At 39.5% G+C, this 18,483-nt stretch overlaps 1 protein-coding gene across 13 annotated transcripts in view; it reads left to right on the top strand.

Moving 5' to 3' along the window:
* Window positions 1-18,172, top strand: part of tjp1b (tight junction protein 1b) — a 95,132-nt gene extending 76,960 nt beyond the window's left edge. For 8 of the 13 annotated variants that reach the window (XM_055028709.1, XM_055028700.1, XM_055028789.1 and 5 more), the window contains 17 exons: window positions 476-584; window positions 674-893; window positions 973-1,157; window positions 1,637-1,732; window positions 1,829-1,911; window positions 1,989-2,199; window positions 2,313-2,413; window positions 2,485-2,835; window positions 4,023-4,229; window positions 6,324-7,184; window positions 7,646-7,737; window positions 8,293-8,508; window positions 8,879-9,015; window positions 9,994-10,465; window positions 11,195-11,412; window positions 13,059-13,202; window positions 16,459-18,172. In XM_055028709.1, the coding sequence (XP_054884684.1) occupies window positions 476-584; window positions 674-893; window positions 973-1,157; window positions 1,637-1,732; window positions 1,829-1,911; window positions 1,989-2,199; window positions 2,313-2,413; window positions 2,485-2,835; window positions 4,023-4,229; window positions 6,324-7,184; window positions 7,646-7,737; window positions 8,293-8,508; window positions 8,879-9,015; window positions 9,994-10,465; window positions 11,195-11,412; window positions 13,059-13,202; window positions 16,459-16,553 (3,798 nt within the window). In that variant the 3' untranslated portion in view covers window positions 16,554-18,172. The remainder of the gene's footprint in view (window positions 1-475; window positions 585-673; window positions 894-972; window positions 1,158-1,636; window positions 1,733-1,828; window positions 1,912-1,988; window positions 2,200-2,312; window positions 2,414-2,484; window positions 2,836-4,022; window positions 4,230-6,323; window positions 7,185-7,645; window positions 7,738-8,292; window positions 8,509-8,878; window positions 9,016-9,993; window positions 10,466-11,194; window positions 11,413-13,058; window positions 13,203-16,458) is intronic. The other 5 variants (XM_055028797.1, XM_055028727.1, XM_055028807.1 and 2 more) reach the window with 3 other exon arrangements.
* The last annotated feature ends 311 nt before the right edge of the window (window positions 18,173-18,483 follow it).

Genomic DNA, 18,483 nt, shown 5'->3' with positions numbered 1-18,483 from the left:
TTACCTTTATTAATGCATTCATTCAGCCGAGCTGCATCACATCAACTTCTACAGATTTCCCTCAAAGGAGAGGATGTGATGACAGAAAAGTCTTTCACACATTTGTTATTTTCCTCTTCTTTTTTTCAATTCAGCAAATTAAGAGTTTTATGTCTTGTAAATGTTCTAGTTTATAAATGTGTAAAAATCACAATTTTCAGTATTTAAGACAGCTGATGCAAAATAATGAACAAATTCAATGTTTGTTTGTTTTTTGTTTTTTTTGATTCAGAAAATTATTTTTAAAAATTGCTCAAACACAGTCAGCCCTCTTGATACGAGAAAAAACTCTTGTTTTTTTTAAAAAAATGGTTGCTTATAAAATTTAATAGGATCAATCAGCTTCACTTTAACTGATTATTCGATAACTTGCATCCCTACTAAAAATCCCAACATGTGTAAAGGACTTATGGGACCATGTTTTCTTAACCTCCAGGTAAATAATGTTGATTTTGCAAACATAATCCGAGAGGAGGCGGTGCTATTCCTTCTGGATCTTCCTAAGGGTGAAGAGGTCACTATCCTGGCTCAGAAAAAAAAAGACGGTAAGTGGGCAAGAAAAACCAAAGCAAATTAGAAATGATCTTGATCTGATTGGTGTGGTGTGAAAGACTTGCTGCTCTGCGTTTTTCAGTTTATCGGCGGATTGTTGAGTCGGATGTCGGGGATTCTTTCTACATTCGGACGCATTTTGAGTACGAGAAGGAATCTCCGTATGGATTGAGCTTTAACAAGGGCGAGGTTTTCCGAGTGGTGGACACTCTCTACAATGGAAAGCTGGGTTCTTGGTTAGCTATCCGCATTGGCAAGAACCATCAGGAGGTGGAGCGGGGCATTATCCCCAATAAGAACAGGTGACAGCATCCTACTTCGCTACAAGGTGCTTGGGTTGTTACTGGAGCCTGTTTTACATCTTTGTCTTTCTGCCAACAGAGCGGAGCAGCTCTCCAGCGTTCAGTACACGCTTCCCAAAACAGCCGGAGGAGACCGGGCCGATTTCTGGAGGTTCAGAGGTCTTCGCAGCTCAAAGAGGAACCTGAGAAAAAGCAGGGAGGATCTTTCCTCCCAGCCAGTTCAAACAAAGTTCCCTGCTTATGAGAGAGTCGTACTGAGAGAAGGTGAGATGTAGGAGCTGAAATGATTAATCGTGATTAATCAATTATTGAAAGAATCATCAACTAATTTAGTAATCAATTAATTGTTAACTGGAGTGTACAAATTATATTCAGAGCAGTAATTAAGTAATTCATTATTTTTTTATATTTTGTATGTAACTGAGATTAAATACATTTTTTATCCAATTAATAAAATTGATAGAATAATGGATTTCAAAAATAGTTGTTGGTCACAGCCCTAGTGAGATATCTGAGGGTTATTTGTCTGAAGTTTAATTTTCTGTCCATATTTTTGTTCATCTGTCTTCATCAATTTGTAGACTTTTTAATGCATCTCATTTCAATTTTTCTATTTGAACTTTAAAAATGGCCTTAAAAAGTCAGAGACATTTAAAATAAGAAGTTTGTGGAAACCTGGTGATTTCTCAGGCTCTTTTTTAAGGATCTGAATTTTGTTGTTGTTATTTGGGCTTTTTGTGCAGCTGGTTTCCTCAGACCAGTGGTGATATTTGGACCTATTGCTGACGTTGCTCGAGAAAAGCTGTCCAGGGAGGAGCCGGATCTCTTTGAACTTGCAAGTACGTTCAATATTATCACCCGACATTTTATTGTAGTGTTTATCATAATTTTTTAAGAGCTTTTTTTATAAATTTCTTCACGTTTTTTGCTTTCAGAAAGCGAACCCAGAGATGCCGGAACAGACCAACGAAGTTCGGGAATCATTCGTCTTCACACCATTAAGCAGATCATAGACAGAGTGAGTGTGATTGTTTTTAAACTTTGGCATCGAACATTCTGCCTTACTAAACCCGTTTTTATTTTAACTCTATAAAGGACAAACATGCTGTGCTGGACATCACTCCAAATGCTGTGGATAGGCTGAATTATGCCCAGTGGTACCCTATCGTAGTCTTCCTGAATCCTGATAACAAACAGGGTGTGAAGAACATGAGGACGAGACTTTGTCCAGAGTCCAGGAAGAGCGCCAGGAAGCTTTATGAGCGAGCCATTAAACTGAGGAAGAATAATCACCACCTGTTCACCAGTTAGTAGGCACAGTTTGTTGGAAAACAGTGACTTTAAAACCCAAATTGCCTCCTTTATGCAATACTTCTTCTTCCTTGTGAAGTGATTTTCATGCAAACTATTTCTGTCTAGCAACCATCAACTTGAACAATATGAATGACGGATGGTACGGAGCGCTGAAGGAAACCATCCAGCAGCAGCAGAATCAGTTGGTGTGGGTGTCAGAGGGCAAGGTGAGACGAAGTCCCGCAGTGCTTCTGTCCTTCGTGCTGCTGATCGGTGACAGACTCTTTGCTCCATTCAGGCGGACGGCACCACAGAGGACGACTTGGATATCCACGACGACCGTCTGTCCTACCTGTCGGCGCCAGGTAGCGAATACTCCATGTACAGCACAGACAGCCGCCACACTTCTGACTACGAGGACACAGATACGGAGGGTGGAGCGTACACCGACCAGGAGTTAGACGAGACCTTAAACGATGAAGTGGGTCTGCCCACGGAGCCCGCCATCACCCGCTCCTCGGAGCCCGTCAGGGAGGACCCGCCCGTGATACAGGACACCCCCGGTTACCCTGGATACCAGCACCCGGTGCAGCCCGACCCCACCAGCAGGATAGACCCCGCTGGATTCAAAATGGCCGCTCCGCAGCAGGTAGGGTTGTAGAGCAGTACTGGCTGAATAAATAGTAAACATATCACGACAGGGCGGAGCGTGAGCCTCTTTTTTTTTATTTGATATCTTGTGTTGTTTCTGATTCCTTCTGGTATTTTGTAGAGATGCACCGATCAGAATCTTGTGGCTGATTTATGTTCTCTGGGTTTGGTTTGTGGACACAGTTTGAGAAAGACCGATTTGAACCTTTTGCAGCAGAGAGCAAGATCTCTGCTGGAGGGCAAAAAACTAACAATCACTAGCATTGGTTTTAGCTGTTAAGTTCTCAATATGACACACAATATCTTAAAAGTATGTATAATACATAAAAGAAAAAAGTACACATTGTTTTGCTGCTAATTGTCAACCCTACGACAGCTAGATGACAAGCTATTTAGAAAAAATAGCGATGGAAAAGGAGGTAGTTCAGTTATGCTAGCTTGACTTTGATAATAGTAACCTGTAGGTGTGATGTGGACTTTGGAGTGTTTTGGTTCAGTTAAAAAATAAAAAAACCTAAACACCAACGTTGACAGATCATCAGTAGAGCAGGTTTTTAAATTAGCTAGTTGAGTGTTAGCTCAACTATTAACAGCGGAAGCTAATCTGCCACGGCGATCACTTTTTCATCATCGCAAAATAAACATCAAGCCTGAAAACATAACTGTAACAGACCGAATGTTCGTTGTGTGGGAAATGTTTGAGTGTTTCTGGTGTTGAAACCTGAAACAGGAAGTGGCGTTGTTGTCAGTTGCTATGGCAACGAGCCTGTGTGTAGTGTAGCTGTCACAGAGAGCGAGAAAAAAGTGGTTTTGAGTTGAACTTTAACGTGTTTTCTGCATTATTTTCCCCTTGCTGTGTCTTAACTGCTCTAAATTAATAGGTTCATTAACAGATTTGTTTCACGGCACGTAAAAGAATCGTATTTTTGCCCTCCAGCGTTGTGCGCATGCGCGAAATATCCGGATATGAATCAATATAATCAGACAGTATACTGGTGCATCTCTAGGATTTATTTTTTTCAGCAATAAACATGTTTTAAGGTATGTAATAGGTATATCATCTATTCTAACCACATTTCTTTATCTTCTGACTGGTGAATGGAAGTAATCAGTGTTGGGGTGAGATGTTTTTTGTGTGCCCTTGGCGGCGCTGTGTTATAAATGTCTCTTAACGATACTTCACAGCAAGGTGAGGCTGCTCTGCCCTCGCTGCCTCCGCCGGTGGCAGCCTCCCCAGCTGCTGAGCAGCCTGTACAACTAGAGGAGCCGCCTGCTGCAGCCGCAGCTCCTCAGGCGGACTCTCTTAGCTGCCCCAGCCCTGCCCCTGAGCTAATTCCGCCCCCACCACCACCACCTCCACCACCACATGAACCCCCTGGTCCAGAACCAAAGGTATCCGCTGTTTCACCAGCCACTCGGACCGGGCCCGGCTCCCCAGCCTGCTCTTTTTAACTTGCCTGTCTTCTCACACATGCTTTCCACTCGCTATCTGCATGTCATGTCCACACTGTGTGACTCACTGAGCCCACTGTGAGCCTCTGGTTCCCAGAGGAAATGTGCGACTCGCTTGTCCACATGCACCACAGTGGGCTGGGAGACCAGAAGGACTGGTTACATCTGAGTCTCTGATCAGGGTGAAGACATCCACAACCAGCCCTAACTGTTGCCTCTTACTTCCTTTGCATGGCTCCTGATGTTTTTTTTTTGTTTTTTTTTTTGGGTTCCTTTCAGCTTTGACTCTCTACTGTAGATAAACAGTAGCAGCACTGACGGTGGCATTGTAGTGGGTAGATGTGTTGTTTGTTGTAGTGCTAGTAGTTTGACATTGCATAAGTTGCAAACTGAATGTTTGTTGCATGATGAAAGCTAATCTGCAGACAGTACTCTGACGAATTAATACCTCAAACTTTGCTGCAAACCCGACACATTTTTCCTTTTGAGTGGATTCCAACATATCGGCCTCCTTCCTTTACTGTCTGCAGGCTACACATCATATGTTTGAAATGAGGCCTTTCAGAAATGTGTAAATTGTTAAGAGGTTCCCAGTAACACTTAATTGGTAAAATTGAGGTTCATTTTTCCTGAAGGGCATCTTGTCAAACAGGCATTCAGAAACATTTTTGAAGAAAGAACAAAAATAAGCTTGTAATTTTATCAATTGGTCCAGGATTTATTTATTTTAAACCATTTGGTTAGCATTGTGAATGTTGAGCTTCTTGAGGTTTCAGTTTATGGTACCTTGCAAAAATATTCACACACCTTGAACTTTTCCACATTTTATATTAGAGCCACAAACTTCAAGGCATTTTATTGATGTTTTGTGTTATAAAGCAATATGAGATAGTGTGATATTATTAAGATGAAGGAAAACGATACATGGGTTTATGTTTGGGTCTTTTTATTCCTGAGGCTTCGACTGCCATGTTTCACCTAAAACATTTCTTACCTTTTCAAGATCACGAATGTTCTCAGATAGCCTGAATGTATATTCATAAAGTATATACATTTTTGCCAGAATGTATCATGTATATGTAAAACTCTCTAAAAAAAAGTTTAAAATTGTTTAAAAGCTAATTTAGAAATATTTGCAAAAAATTTTAAATATTTGCACTTATGCAGGACAATAAATGTGACATTTACTTGCCATCTTGATCACGGTTTAAAGCTTCCCATCAATTAAGGCTGAATATAAAATACTGCCACCTGCAGGTGGGAGTTAGCAAACTCAATGTTTTTGACCAGTTTTTGTGGAAATGTTCAGTGAACGTACAATTATGTATAAGCGCAAATGAAATGTTGGAGTTTGCTGGTTTTTGTGGGAATTTCCAATAATTGGAGGGGCAGATGAATGTAATTTGGGAATAAATTTATAAAAACTGCTTTGTTTAAACCTATAACTGTTTTCTTGAAGGTTCTGTCCATGTGTTCCTCTAAAGTTTGACACCTGGGTCTACAGTTTGACAGATGACACTTGTTAGATTTTTATTTGCGAGTGATTCTGAAAATCATTTATTCTTTTCCAACAGTTGAGTTTTGACCACAAATGGGTGCAAAACCTTGTTGATATTCTTGTTTATAATGTCTAAAAAATATAATTTTGCAATTGCCGTGATTAAATTAAATAAGAAAGGCAATAAAATCAGACATGAATAAGTTTGTTTGTGCGATGAGTCATGAAAAAACATGCCACATCTTCCCACCACTTCCAGTCCGTTCCAATTGTGCAATTTTACGGCCAACGGAAACCCATCTGTTTCCATAGTTTGATATCTTTGTATTAATAACACGTGATTGAAATAAAATACACTTGAGATTGTGGCTGTAACAGAACAAAATCTGAAGAAGTTCCAGGAGTGTGAATATTTTTGCATGGCACTTTTAGTAGAAATTTCTTCTGGTGTTTTAGGAGAAATAACTTTTCCTTAACTGGGTATCTTCACTAATGATATCCGACAAATAAATAAAATTGTTGCCATTTCTTTACAGATGTACAAGAAAGATCTATACAACATGGAGGACCCAGTGCGGATCAACCACGGTCTGAAGCAGTCTCTGAGCTACAGTCACCAGCCGTCGTTTCAGGACAAACAGCCATACCGCGAATACGACCACCCGCCTTATGGATACGACGGAGGCGGCTACGCAGAACCAAAGCCTCACAACTCTGACTCTCACCTGCACTACGACAACCGTGTGCCTCATTACAGCGAACAGTGGCCCCCATACGACCAGCAGACCTCGTCCTCACAGCCCGCCGGGTACCAGCCGGGCCACCAGCAACCAATGGGCTACAGTCCTCGCTCCCCCTACGAGGACGGGCCGGGGAGGGAGTACAGCCCGCCTCAGCCACGCTACGACGAGGCCCCGGCGGTGGGCTACGATAGCAGAGCGCGGCACAGTAAACCCGGGCCCATTCGGTACGACGAGCCCCCTCCCCCACCTCCTGCTAGCTACGAAGCCCGATCTCCGTATGAGGCAGAAACCCGCAGCTTTCCCATTAACTCCCCTCGCTCGCCGGAGCCTCCAAAGCACTACTATGGAGACTCTGGTCTGAGGCCCGCCTACATGTCTGGGCTTCCAAACCGAGGTTACAAGCCAGGGATACACGAGCCGATCATGAACTCCGAGCCCGCCGCTGTCCCGCCTCCAAAACCAGACGCCCTGCCTTCACCAGGAGAGCCAGCAGTCACTCCGACCTCCAAACCTCTTCCTCCTCCCCCACGGGAAGACCTGGATGAAGATCCGGCCATGAAACCGCAATCAGTCCTCAACAGAGTCAAGATGTTTGAGAATAAACGCTCAGTTTCTATGGACCGAGCTAAAGAGGGAGAGTCTTCAGTGCTCAGGGTAAATAATGACATTTTAGTGGGAGATTTTTAACTGGTTGACGCAGCAAAATGATCCTTAATCTATTTACATTTTTGCATACAACCTTCAAAAAACGAGATTTAATTTATCAATCTTAATGCTAAGACAATTAATTGTGATTACTCGATTATTGAAATAATTGTGAAATGGAAAATCTTCGGATTAATTGATTGATTATCACTAAGATAATCATCAGGTGCTGCCCTAATTAATTTTACTTTTAGTATTTTTCTGTTTTGTTGTTTCCTAAAATAATTGTTTTTCTCAAACAAGCCAAGTGTAATAATCATCAGAACTTTAAAAATGTTTAATAAAATTAAGCACGTAGGTTTTATAAAGCATGTTTTTCTATGTAGCTGTGTAAGTTCACCGTCTATGGTTGAAAACTTCCTCATCAGAGGGAGAAATCACTGAATCAGGATTTGTTTTTCGTTCTCCAGCCTGCAGATGTTCCTAAACCTGTGAATGCTCCCGCCCCGGTCCTGAAAGCCAACTCCCTGAGCAACCTGGAGCAGGAGAAGTCCACCTATAGGTGAGCAGTCTGTTTCCTCAGAGCAAAAGGAAAATGCAAAAGATTTAAGGAGAGATGTTGTTGCTTTTGCACCACCTAATGGGCAAAGTGTTTGCCTATTAGTGGGCCCCTACAAGGTGTGAAATGTTCCTTTTATTTTATTCTTGCAGCGTAAAATTACTGATTTTGGGCCGCTTTTCAAAAAGTTACTTTTTTAAGCTTATTTTTGCCATTTTACGACATTTCTATATTATTTACGACATTTTTTTTATTCTCAAAAAAAATAAACAGGATTTTTCATAACATTTTCTCATACCTTCTTAAAATGGCATCTAATACAAATCAAATCCTTATGAGTTTTCAAAGGTAAAAAGAAGAATTAAATATCTCAAAGCAACAATATTATCGTGCATCGCGATAACTGCTGGGACAATTAATCGTCCAGCAGTATTTATCGTGTCCAGCCTTCAGCTGAGGCCTCCTGGTTTACCAAGCAGACTAACGTGACACTCAGAGTGAATATGCAAATCTTTATATTCTTTCTTTTGCACGTTTTTTTTCCTCTTTTGTCTTCAGGGCTCCTGAGCCACAAAAGCCTCATTCAAAGCCTCTGGATGATGTAGTGCGCTCCAACCACTACGACCCAGATGATGATGAGGAGTATTACAGGAAGCAGCTGTCCTACTTCGACCGGCGCAGCTTCGACAGCAAGGCAATGGGTCAACCCAATCCGGGTATCAACCGGTTCCACGACCTGTCCAAGCCTGCCCAGCTGTCCTACCCTTACAACAGGTAAATGACACTCCCTGCACCAGCAGCACAGCTGGTTCCCAGTGGTCAGAACTGGGTTGAAATCCTGGAAAACGATTCAATTTTAATTAACTTCATTAGGAGCTTGATTTCTGTATAAAGTCCTTGAAAGTTCCAAACAGCACAGTTTGGTAATAAAGTTCAAAGTGACGCTTGATTAAAAACCTCCAACTTGGCAGGTTTCAACTGATTTTACAGTTGAAACCTGAGATTTTTATCCACCTAATAAAAAGAAAAACAGTTTTCCCTCAGTATTTGAAGTTAAATCAGACTAAACTTTTCTTATTTCAGGTCAGTTAAAGTTACCAAAAATATGTATTTTTGTTAAATACCAGTGTTATTTTTTTTGAAGGGTTGAGTCTGTGGAGAAGGTGAGCCCAGTGGAGAAAAGATACGAGCCTTTGGCCCAAATCAGCCCCTCCACTCAGTACGGACCCCCAGCTCCAGCCATCCCACCCAACACCTTGTCCAAACTCAGCCCTGGTGACGGTAAGTTATAGAAATAATCCCCAAACAAACCCAAACGGTCATTTCATTCTCTTCGGATGTTTCCTCGTTCATACTTTGCACTTAAATCATATTTGTTCTGCCTCTAAAATATGTTTTTTTACATTTATAAATTATTAAAATTATTTTCTGTCTGAATACTTTCATCAAGAAAAATCTGAAGAAATACTTTTTGTAGTATAATTCCATTCTTTTTAAATAAGAAAAAACTAATTTTATTGCCTAAAATGCAACAACTGCATTCCTTTGATCCTGGATCTGCAGCTAAAAATACTTCAGTTCTGCCGTTAGTACAGAATGTATTAATGAGTGTAGCGCTGATCTAATGACACGTTTTTGAACAATTGATTAATAATCAGATAGCAGAAGGTGCTTAATTAGATGGGATTTTGTTTGTTAATTTACAGAATTTGAACCAGGTGAATCTAAATCTGCGCCACTTGAAGAGTTTGGACTAAAACATGTTTAACACAATGAAAGTTTTTCTCCAGACATTCAATTTCTATAAACCCGCAAAACTTCCAGAAAACTGTAAAAACACTGAATTCCTTTAAATCCAGACTAAAAACCCACCTGGTTGGCGTTACCTTTGAACCAACATATTTTATGTGTAATGAGCTTTTGGGAAAAAAATTGAATATTTACTGCTTTTCTTAATCGTTGACTGTTTGTTCTATGACTTTGTGTTTTTAAAGCACTTTGAAATGTCTTGAAATGTGCTGCACAAATAATTAAAATTGATTTTAAATGCTAAATGTTCATATTCTCTTATAATTTTGGCTGAATTTCCGCCTATAATATGTTATTTCAGCAAATTAAATTTTTTGAGGTTGTATTCTCCAGATTCCCAAATTAGTTGATGATTATTTCAATAATAGATTAATCGGATTATTCGTTTTAGTCCTAGTTTTAATCTGTAAGTCGATATGAAAAGATTTTGTCTCCTTTCTTCCTTTCCAGTCAACTCCATCCCTGAACCACTGAGCTCCCCGAATCCTAAACCCGACCTGGCAGCTCTCAGGCCGACAAGCAGGGACGAATCCACGCCAGGCGGCTACCTGCCACCCAGAGGGCTCCCCGACAAAGTCCCCGTCAACGGCACCGACGCGCCGCTGCCGAAAACCTTGGGCGCTCCGCCTTCGACCAGCTACAACCGCTACGTCCCCAAGCCTTACACCAGCGCGGCCCGGCCCTTCGAGCGCAAGTTCGACAGTCCAAAGTTCAACCACAACCTGCTGCCGAACGACACGCAGGTGAAAACGGACCTCCTCAGCAAGCCAGGGGTGGTGAGCAACGCCTCAGTGAAACCTCAGCTGTCGCCGCAGCCCCTCGACCACGACAGCGGCCTGGACACCTTCACCCGCACCATGGACAACAGGCCCAAATACCAGCACAATAACATCAACGCCATTCCCAAGGCCGTCCCTGTAAGGTGAGGCAGCAGAGTGCTCAGAGGAAAATCACTGAACGGCAGAGAGAGACACCACACTCACTGTGTCTCCATTTTTTATTTCCGATACTGATATGAGGTTTATTATCGACCGATACGATACAGAAAAACGGTGCTGAATGTACAAAAAACATTTCATTTTAAAACAAAGACATAAACTAGAACATTCAACAAACTGTGTGAAAGCTGTATGCTGAATGTTTTTGGTGAAAATATAAAAATCTCTCCCAAACAGTATTAGAAATCAGTGCAGAACAGTGCTTACAAAGCTAAACTCAAAGGTCAACAGTTTACAAGCTAAAACTAGATAAAATACTAATGATTGCATTTAGGTTAGCAGTAGCATGTTGACATAACCCAGGCAGAGTGAAAAAATCCATGTAAAAGCTAAACCTAGGTAAAAACCTGAAGCTAGCCCTACTTTAAATCATAGCATTGAGGCTAGCACTAGCATAGCGCTAACCATACTACATGCAGAACAAAAAAAATAATGTTAGAGCTCAACTTGTGAACCTATTGGACTGCACTTTGTCATTTTCAGTTTTTATGATTTAAACACCTTCAACAGCCTTGCTGCTGAAATGTGCTACACAAATAAACCTTGATGGGTTCATTTTGTCCTTTTCATAACGGAAACTCAGCTGCTTTTCCCTTAAGGTTTGTTCTACCTTCCTCTCTGACTGATGATCCCTTACGTCTTGTCCGCCTCAGCCCCAGCGCCTTGGACGATGACGATGAAGACGAAGGGCACACAGTGGTCGCCACGGCCCGCGGCATCTTCAACAGCAACGGAGGGGTCCTGAGCTCCATTGAGACAGGCGTCAGCATCATCATCCCCCAGGGCGCCATCCCCGAGAGCGTGGAGCAGGAGATTTACTTCAAGGTGTGCCGGGACAACAGCATCCTGCCGCCCCTCGACAAGGAGAAAGGTCAGCGCTCGGATCCTCCCTACCCCGATTATGTCAGAGAATGACTTACAGCCTCCAAGAAAATCCTTGGAAGACAAAGTGCTTGTGAGCTTCGGATAGTGATTAGAGCTTTTTTAAATGTCAAGTTTAGTTCTGCTACTTTGGCTGGATTTCATATGGAAAAAAAACATAAAAGGTTGTTTCGGCCTGAGCTTCTGCTGATATATTAAGGGACCTACTATGTAAAATTGACATTTTGAACATTTTTGTACTCCCATTTGGATTTCTGCTGCTTATAAAAACAACCCAAGCACTCAAAAAAAACAACACCTTGAATTATCTTAGTAATAAGCTAATATGTTTTGGTGTCTGGAAAATGAGCCATCTCAAAAATCTCATGATTGTTGAGTCACATTCAACAGGCAGGACGCCATTACCTAGCAACCCCGGCAGAGTTCCAGCCCTGTCACCTAGCAACCCTGGCAGAGTTCCAGCCCTGTCACCTAGCAACCCCGGCAGAGTTCCAGCCCTGTCACCTAGCAACCCAGGCAGAGTTCCAGCCCTGTCACCTAGCAACCCTGGCAGAGTTCCAGCATGTTTAGTCAGCTGGTTACTGCTGCTATGTGCTGCACTGCAAAATCACAAAATCTTGCCAAATATTTTTGGTTTAGTTTTTAATGCATTTGCATTAGAAACTAAATGTACACTTGAAATAAGACAAAACTAAATTTTAAGCAAAACAATAAAGAAAAATTGTGTGAAGTCAATAATTCCTTAATATTGACGGAAAAGCACTACGTCCATTGGCAGATTGTTCCATTTCTGACATGAGAAAAACGTTTTGTTATAAGTGAAATAGTCTGACAGTGGAACTAGAACGTTTTAGGAATTATGTACTTAGAAGAAGCTTATTACATCTTGCTGAAAAGTTACATGTAAGTTAGTTTTGTACCTGTGTCCTAAGATATTTGCATTAGAAAGTAGACCAAAAAAGTACTTGGAATGATTTAGCGTTTTTGCGGTGTGTACAATGGCTGCTGGAAACGTTTTGTTGTTGACTTACCATCCAGAAACCACTTCCTGGATTCTTGTTGGTTGTGCTGGAGGCTCCATGTCTGCTTTTCAAAGATGTAAAATTGTATAATTGTGTATTTGCAGCCATTTTTGCAAGTGAATGTAAACGTTGAGTTGGGGGACGTAGCCATCAGCAGCTTATTTGGATTTACAGTGACAGGAGGCTCTGAAACATCTCAATCTGATTATCTAAGGATGATTTTGTGCATAAAATGTAAAATGTAATGTTTTATATATTCTATAGACCCTAACCTGTTCAAGAAAACACAATAGGCCACCTTTAGGAAGCGTCTTGTTAATCAGGACGTCTTTAAGATTGTTGGAAGAGGAAAATCAACATGAATATCTTTCCCTGTGAGCTACCATAAGATGATTGTTTGGTTTGCAAAATACTTTTTTTAGCTATAGGCCTGATCCATAGATGATTTAGAACTTCCTTAGTGTCATGTTATCAAGCTGTCCAGTCAGTTAACGTTGAGTTTTGCCCCCAGACTCTTCGGTACGCTTCGTTAGTTAAAGGCTAATCCGTTTCCATTGCTAAATTCCTTTCTGCTTAGTTGGTGGAATTTAAATCCTGTCGTGTTTCTGTGCAGGAGAAACGCTGCTAAGCCCGCTGGTGATGTGTGGCCCTCACGGACTCAAGTTCCTGAAGCCGGTGGAGCTGCGCTTACCTCACTGTGCGTCTATGACCCCTGATGGTTGGTCTTTTGCTCTAAAATCCTCCGACTCCTCGTCGGGTATGCTGTCCTCTCTCTCTGTCCTTTTGGGGTCTGTGGGATGGCTTTGGTCAAACGATAATCTGGACTCTTTAGCTTTCCTTAGGCCCCTTATTTATTTTTTATAAATCTAATCTGTGTAAAAAATGCAGAAAAATCAATTTGTGAATAAGAGGACTGGGCGATAAATCGATTTGACCAATAATAAAATTCTTTGGTTTTCGAAGATAAAATTTTAGGCAAATCTGTATTTTTGTCACCAATGGGTTTCCACAGTTCAGACTGATGTCAGAGCCGCCATCTTGTTTGACTAGCTTGTTTTTTGGCTTGCAATTCAGGTCCAGGCTTAGATATTTTGAATTATACAGTTGTACTAATAACACTGAAAAAATCCTACGACAATGAAATAATGTGAGAATAAACTCATAATATTACCAGAATAAAGTTACAATAATAAGAGAATTAAGGAATAATTTTACAAAAAGCCTGATTAAAATCTGTATAAACTGAGCTGGTCTTGATAACCTAATAGAAGATTTTTCCCCTAATCTTAAGTTGTTTTGGTAAAGTTGTGTTTACATTCTGAATATATTCTCATTCTTAAATACAAATTCCCATAGCCTGGACCTAATGCTGCATTGTTTAACTCAAAGAAGGGACCATAAAATATATATATATTTTATGTTTGTAATTTCTTTTTTAAAAAATGATTAAATTTGGAGCTGGACTGAAAAAAAATCTGATTTTACTTTTAAGCCGCATCGCCCATCTTGAAAATAAAATCAGCTCTTCCACGTACTCTGACCTCCTTTCCTTTTGTCTGCTTATATCAAATATATACTTGTCAGTGACGTTTGTTGGGGTTCATAGCTGGTGAGGCACTGACTCAAAATCAAAATGACTTAATTACAAATATAGACCCCTGCATGTTACTGTTTACGTAAGGAAATTTTGCACGTGCGGACTAGAGGGCAAAAAGACAATTCTTCTACATGTGATGCATTAAAAAAATTTTAATTAAGAAAGTTAATTAAATGTAAAACAAATCTGTTTATCCCAAAAGGTAATTCAAGCCGTTGTGGGTGGTGATGCTGTGGGTGTAAAAGATCTCCAGTAGCAGTCAGTTTTGAAACATATCTGAAGAACCCTCTGACTGAAGACTATCATGAGATGCTAGCAGCTCAATTTCTGGGCGGCAGAGACGATGTAATTTACCGTAGTGTGTCGTGAATGAGACCATCACTGCTAATCTGCCTCGGTTGCTTTTGCCACGTCTTTCACTTCTGTCTGGCCGTTTTATTAGATTGATGGAAGACATGGATTGAACTTTTAACTCCTCTGGCATTATTTGAGATATACAGATGTTAATCAGCGGCGCTGGGTTGAAAAGGCAATTCCCTGTTTTCATGGTTATGGATGCAGATGTGTCGGTAGTTGGTGTAAAGAAACTCAATGCCCCTTTTCGATTCAATCCCCAAATCTTTCTGGAGAAGCAATTCTTCAGTCTAATATCTTAACTGCTTGGTGGCAAAACAACAACATATTTTTATTTATACATTAATTATGCATGACTTTTAAGGAAAACTTGATTATGTCAAATTTGTAGAAGTTCCTCTTAATGACCCCTGAACCCACCAGAAAAACTCTACTTATGTTTCAAAACTGACCTTGAAAATCCTTGAAAAGTGCTTGAGTTTCACAGTGGCAAACGTTTAACAAACTCCTGATTTTCAGAGTTTCTTGGCACCAGATTTGGTCCCAGATTACAATTCTCCCCCCGTCGTGTTTCATAAGCGTGTTGATCAGCGTCATTCGGTCCAAACTCGTGTTTTTCATCGTTCTGCTGCGGCTCCAGAGCCGAGAACCTCAGCATCGACCCGACCCAGTTACAGAGGTTTCCTTTGTGACGCCTCTCACAATAACGCTGCTTGTTCTGAAAACTTTGTTCAGTCTTAGGAAATTTGCTTTGAATTTCTCCCCCGTCTGCAGAGGTGGCTGAGTGTTCACAACATTTTTACATCTAATATGCTCCTTAGGTTGCTGAAGAAATCAGATTGTAATAAACCGGTGATCTGGAAATAGACAATCACCCACTAGGGCGGAAACGATTAATCACAATTAACTGATTATTCAAATAGTCATCAGCTAATACAGACTCACAAAGGATTTGCTGAAAGAACGACAAATGGCTGTTCTTTCAGCAAATGAAGCCAAAACTGTACAAAAATTATAAGCATTTTCCATGGAGAATGAAAAGAATAATAACTTTGTAACCATATTCTGCCCAAATTTAAGTGGCAGTTTTAGCTTCACCCAGTTCAAAATCTGTAAAAAAAAAGAAAAAAACTCTTAAGAACATTTTGTTCTCCAGTAATTTTTCTGTTGATTTAAAAAATAGTCAGCAGATCCGCCCTTCACTGTTTTCATATTAAGTGTTTTTTTACTGCACATGTATAAATGTAATCTAAAGGAATGCTATTTTATTGCATTTTAGGCCTTAAAATGTTTAATTTTTATCATCTACAAAAGAAAATTAATTATTTATTTGCATCTTTTTATGCATTTCCAATATTGTGGTTCAGTAATATTGTGCCAGTTTTGTTATTTGATTCATTAGTTCATCGTCAGAATAATCGCTTACTAAATTAATCATTAGTTGCAGTTTCTAAGATTCTGAGATTAGCCTCAAAATTACTGATTTTTTTTTCCAAGCAAATTTTTTGATTTTTCAAGCTCAGAAACTTCCAATTTTTTATTGAGATTTATCTAAAAAGTTCTGTCTTCTGTGGAAAACTTTTGACTTTAAAATTTTCAACTTTAGAAATTCTGAACATTTCAAAGTTTTTTTTCTGAAAATTTCTGAGATTAACCTCAAAGTTTTAGTTTTTCTTGCAAACTTTTTGACTTTCTAAACTCATAAATTTCCAATTTTTTACTTTAAACATTTTTGAGTTTTTCTAAATTTCAGAGATTTAATTTCAAATTTTCTTTTTTTTTTTTTTTTTTTTGGTGGAGATTTCCTCCTACGCCGTTCTACAGTATTAACCTAAATACCATTTAAAGGCAGAAATGCAATCAAATATTTATTTAGTTTTGCTTCATTTATCACATATTGTTATTTTAATGATGTTTTATTACATTTTAAGCCGGATTTTATTTCATTATTACCCAAAGCAGCAATGCAAACTTTAAGGTTCTCAGGATACGTTTTAGACAATCACCTCCTTTTCTTTTCGTCGTTCTGCACCTCTGACTCCAGCTGTGTTTTTCCCTGCAGGTGATCCTAAAACCTGGCAGAACAAATCTCTCCCTGGAGATCCGAACTACCTGGTGGGTGCAAACTGCGTGTCTGTGCTCATTGACCATTTCTGAAGACGGCGACAGCTGGCCTGTTAAAGAATGTGCTGAACGGTCGGGTATGAACTCCTTCCTCTCACGTTGTTTACGGTGCCCCAAAACTTTAAAACGCAGAGAAACGTTCACAGAAAGCGAGTCGGAGGAGGAGGCCGGACTTTTGTTCATTTTTCTTTCTGTTTTTTGTTTTTGTTTTTGTTTTTGGTGCTTTCAAAGCTTGCAAAAAGAAAAAAAAAGTTATTTAATCTAAGGAACTGAAGACAGAATGCATGACCAGTGCTACAGGACTGGATAATCTCACTTTGACATTTTTAGCTCATTTTTTGTAAAAGGTTGCAGTGGTGCGACAAAGAAGAAGAAAAAAAAACAAGATTTTGTGTGCTGTAAAGATGAGAAAGAGAAAAAAACACACAAACAGCTAAATTTATATCAGCAAAACTTTTGTTTTTGCGAAGGATCTCCGAGGACTTCACGAAGGAAGACGTAGAAAAATAATGAATGAAAGTATTAAGCATTAGCATCAGATTCCCCGTTTGTTTGGAAACGGAGCGCTCTCTGATTCAATCTGCTGTTTTAGTTTTCTTTCTTTTTTTGGTGTTTTTTGTTTGTTTTTTTGTGGGGGAAAAAAAAGAAGAAAAACTTTTACCGTAGATAAATATACTGACTTGATTTTCCAGAAACTCCTGCTGTCTAGAGATCTATGCATGTGCTACGACTCAGGTCCAGAAGCCTGCTAACGACTAAGTTCAACACATGAAACCCCATCGTTACACTGCAAGCAGTGATGCCTTATCTGCATATTAACTTTTCAGTGAAAACCTTCAAATACATCGGATCCTTGAGTTGTAACGATTATCCACACAGAGGGGGGAAAAAAAACACTTATTTCTGCATTTCTCTTGGATTTAGCACACAGAATAATTGGGGCTGAAAATTAAAAAAAAAAACAGTATGCTTTCTGTTACTGCTATGCATATAAAATCTGAGGAAATACACAAAGCTAGAAGATGTTTAAAAGACGTGGCTGTACATACTGCTAGCATATGGCCTTGGTTCTCTGTAAATGACCTTTTGTACATCTTTGTTATTTTGTATAAAAGAGAAAATGGTTTGTTTTAAAAGAGAAAAGTGGAAGAAGTGGTTACATTGGTTATGTTTATATTCTGGTTATACCCCTGAGCCTTGGAACTGACATACGCAGTAATAAGTCCAACTTTTCTACCAACATATACACACAGACAGATACACTACTTAAGGCATTTTTAACTGTCAGAAAACTTTTTATTCTTATTTACAAACTAGAGAAGTGCTTGGTTTAACTGATTTTAAAAAGATGTACTTGAGGGGGGCTGCTTTGAAGAGTGGTCCCTTCCTTTATTTGTGATACTGGATGCGGTATTGTGTGCCCTGAAATGTATTTTTGTACTAATAGACGATTTATTATGGCACATCAGTACTATTTTTCTTTTGATATGATAACACAGCTTCAAACCAACTCTAGTTTTATTTTCCCGTGTGGCCGACATTCTTTTTATTTATTTTGATTTTTATTTCCGTTCAGTTTTGGTTCTTTTTTCTTTGCAACACATTTCTAAGTATACCACTGTATTACTAAATAAATTCATTTATAAAGTAAAGGGTTGTTTTATTCTAGTGTGTTTATGCGCATCTCCGAGATGTAGTTTATTTCAGTAATTATATTTAAAAAGTGAAACTTTCATCCAAATTGTATTAAGATAAGGAATATTACAATTATAGCTCATTTTCCTTCCACTCAACTTTCTATAAACGCTCCCTTGCTATATCTGGATCACGTTTCTGTATTAAAATCTTTGGTTTTTAGCAAAATATTCAGATATTTTCTTTTAATGAGTTCATAAAAAAAGTTTCACTTGTTGAATTGAATCGCTGACATAAACATATCTACTATTTATCTAAACGTCTGCAA

This window comes from Poeciliopsis prolifica, unplaced genomic scaffold, assembly GCF_027474105.1.
Source record: "Poeciliopsis prolifica strain line A6 unplaced genomic scaffold, Auburn_PproV2 SCAFFOLD001, whole genome shotgun sequence".
In the NCBI taxonomy this organism is placed as follows: Eukaryota; Metazoa; Chordata; class Actinopteri; order Cyprinodontiformes; family Poeciliidae; genus Poeciliopsis; species Poeciliopsis prolifica.
Note: the sequence above shows the minus strand (reverse complement) of the source record. Positions and strands in the feature narration are given on the sequence as shown.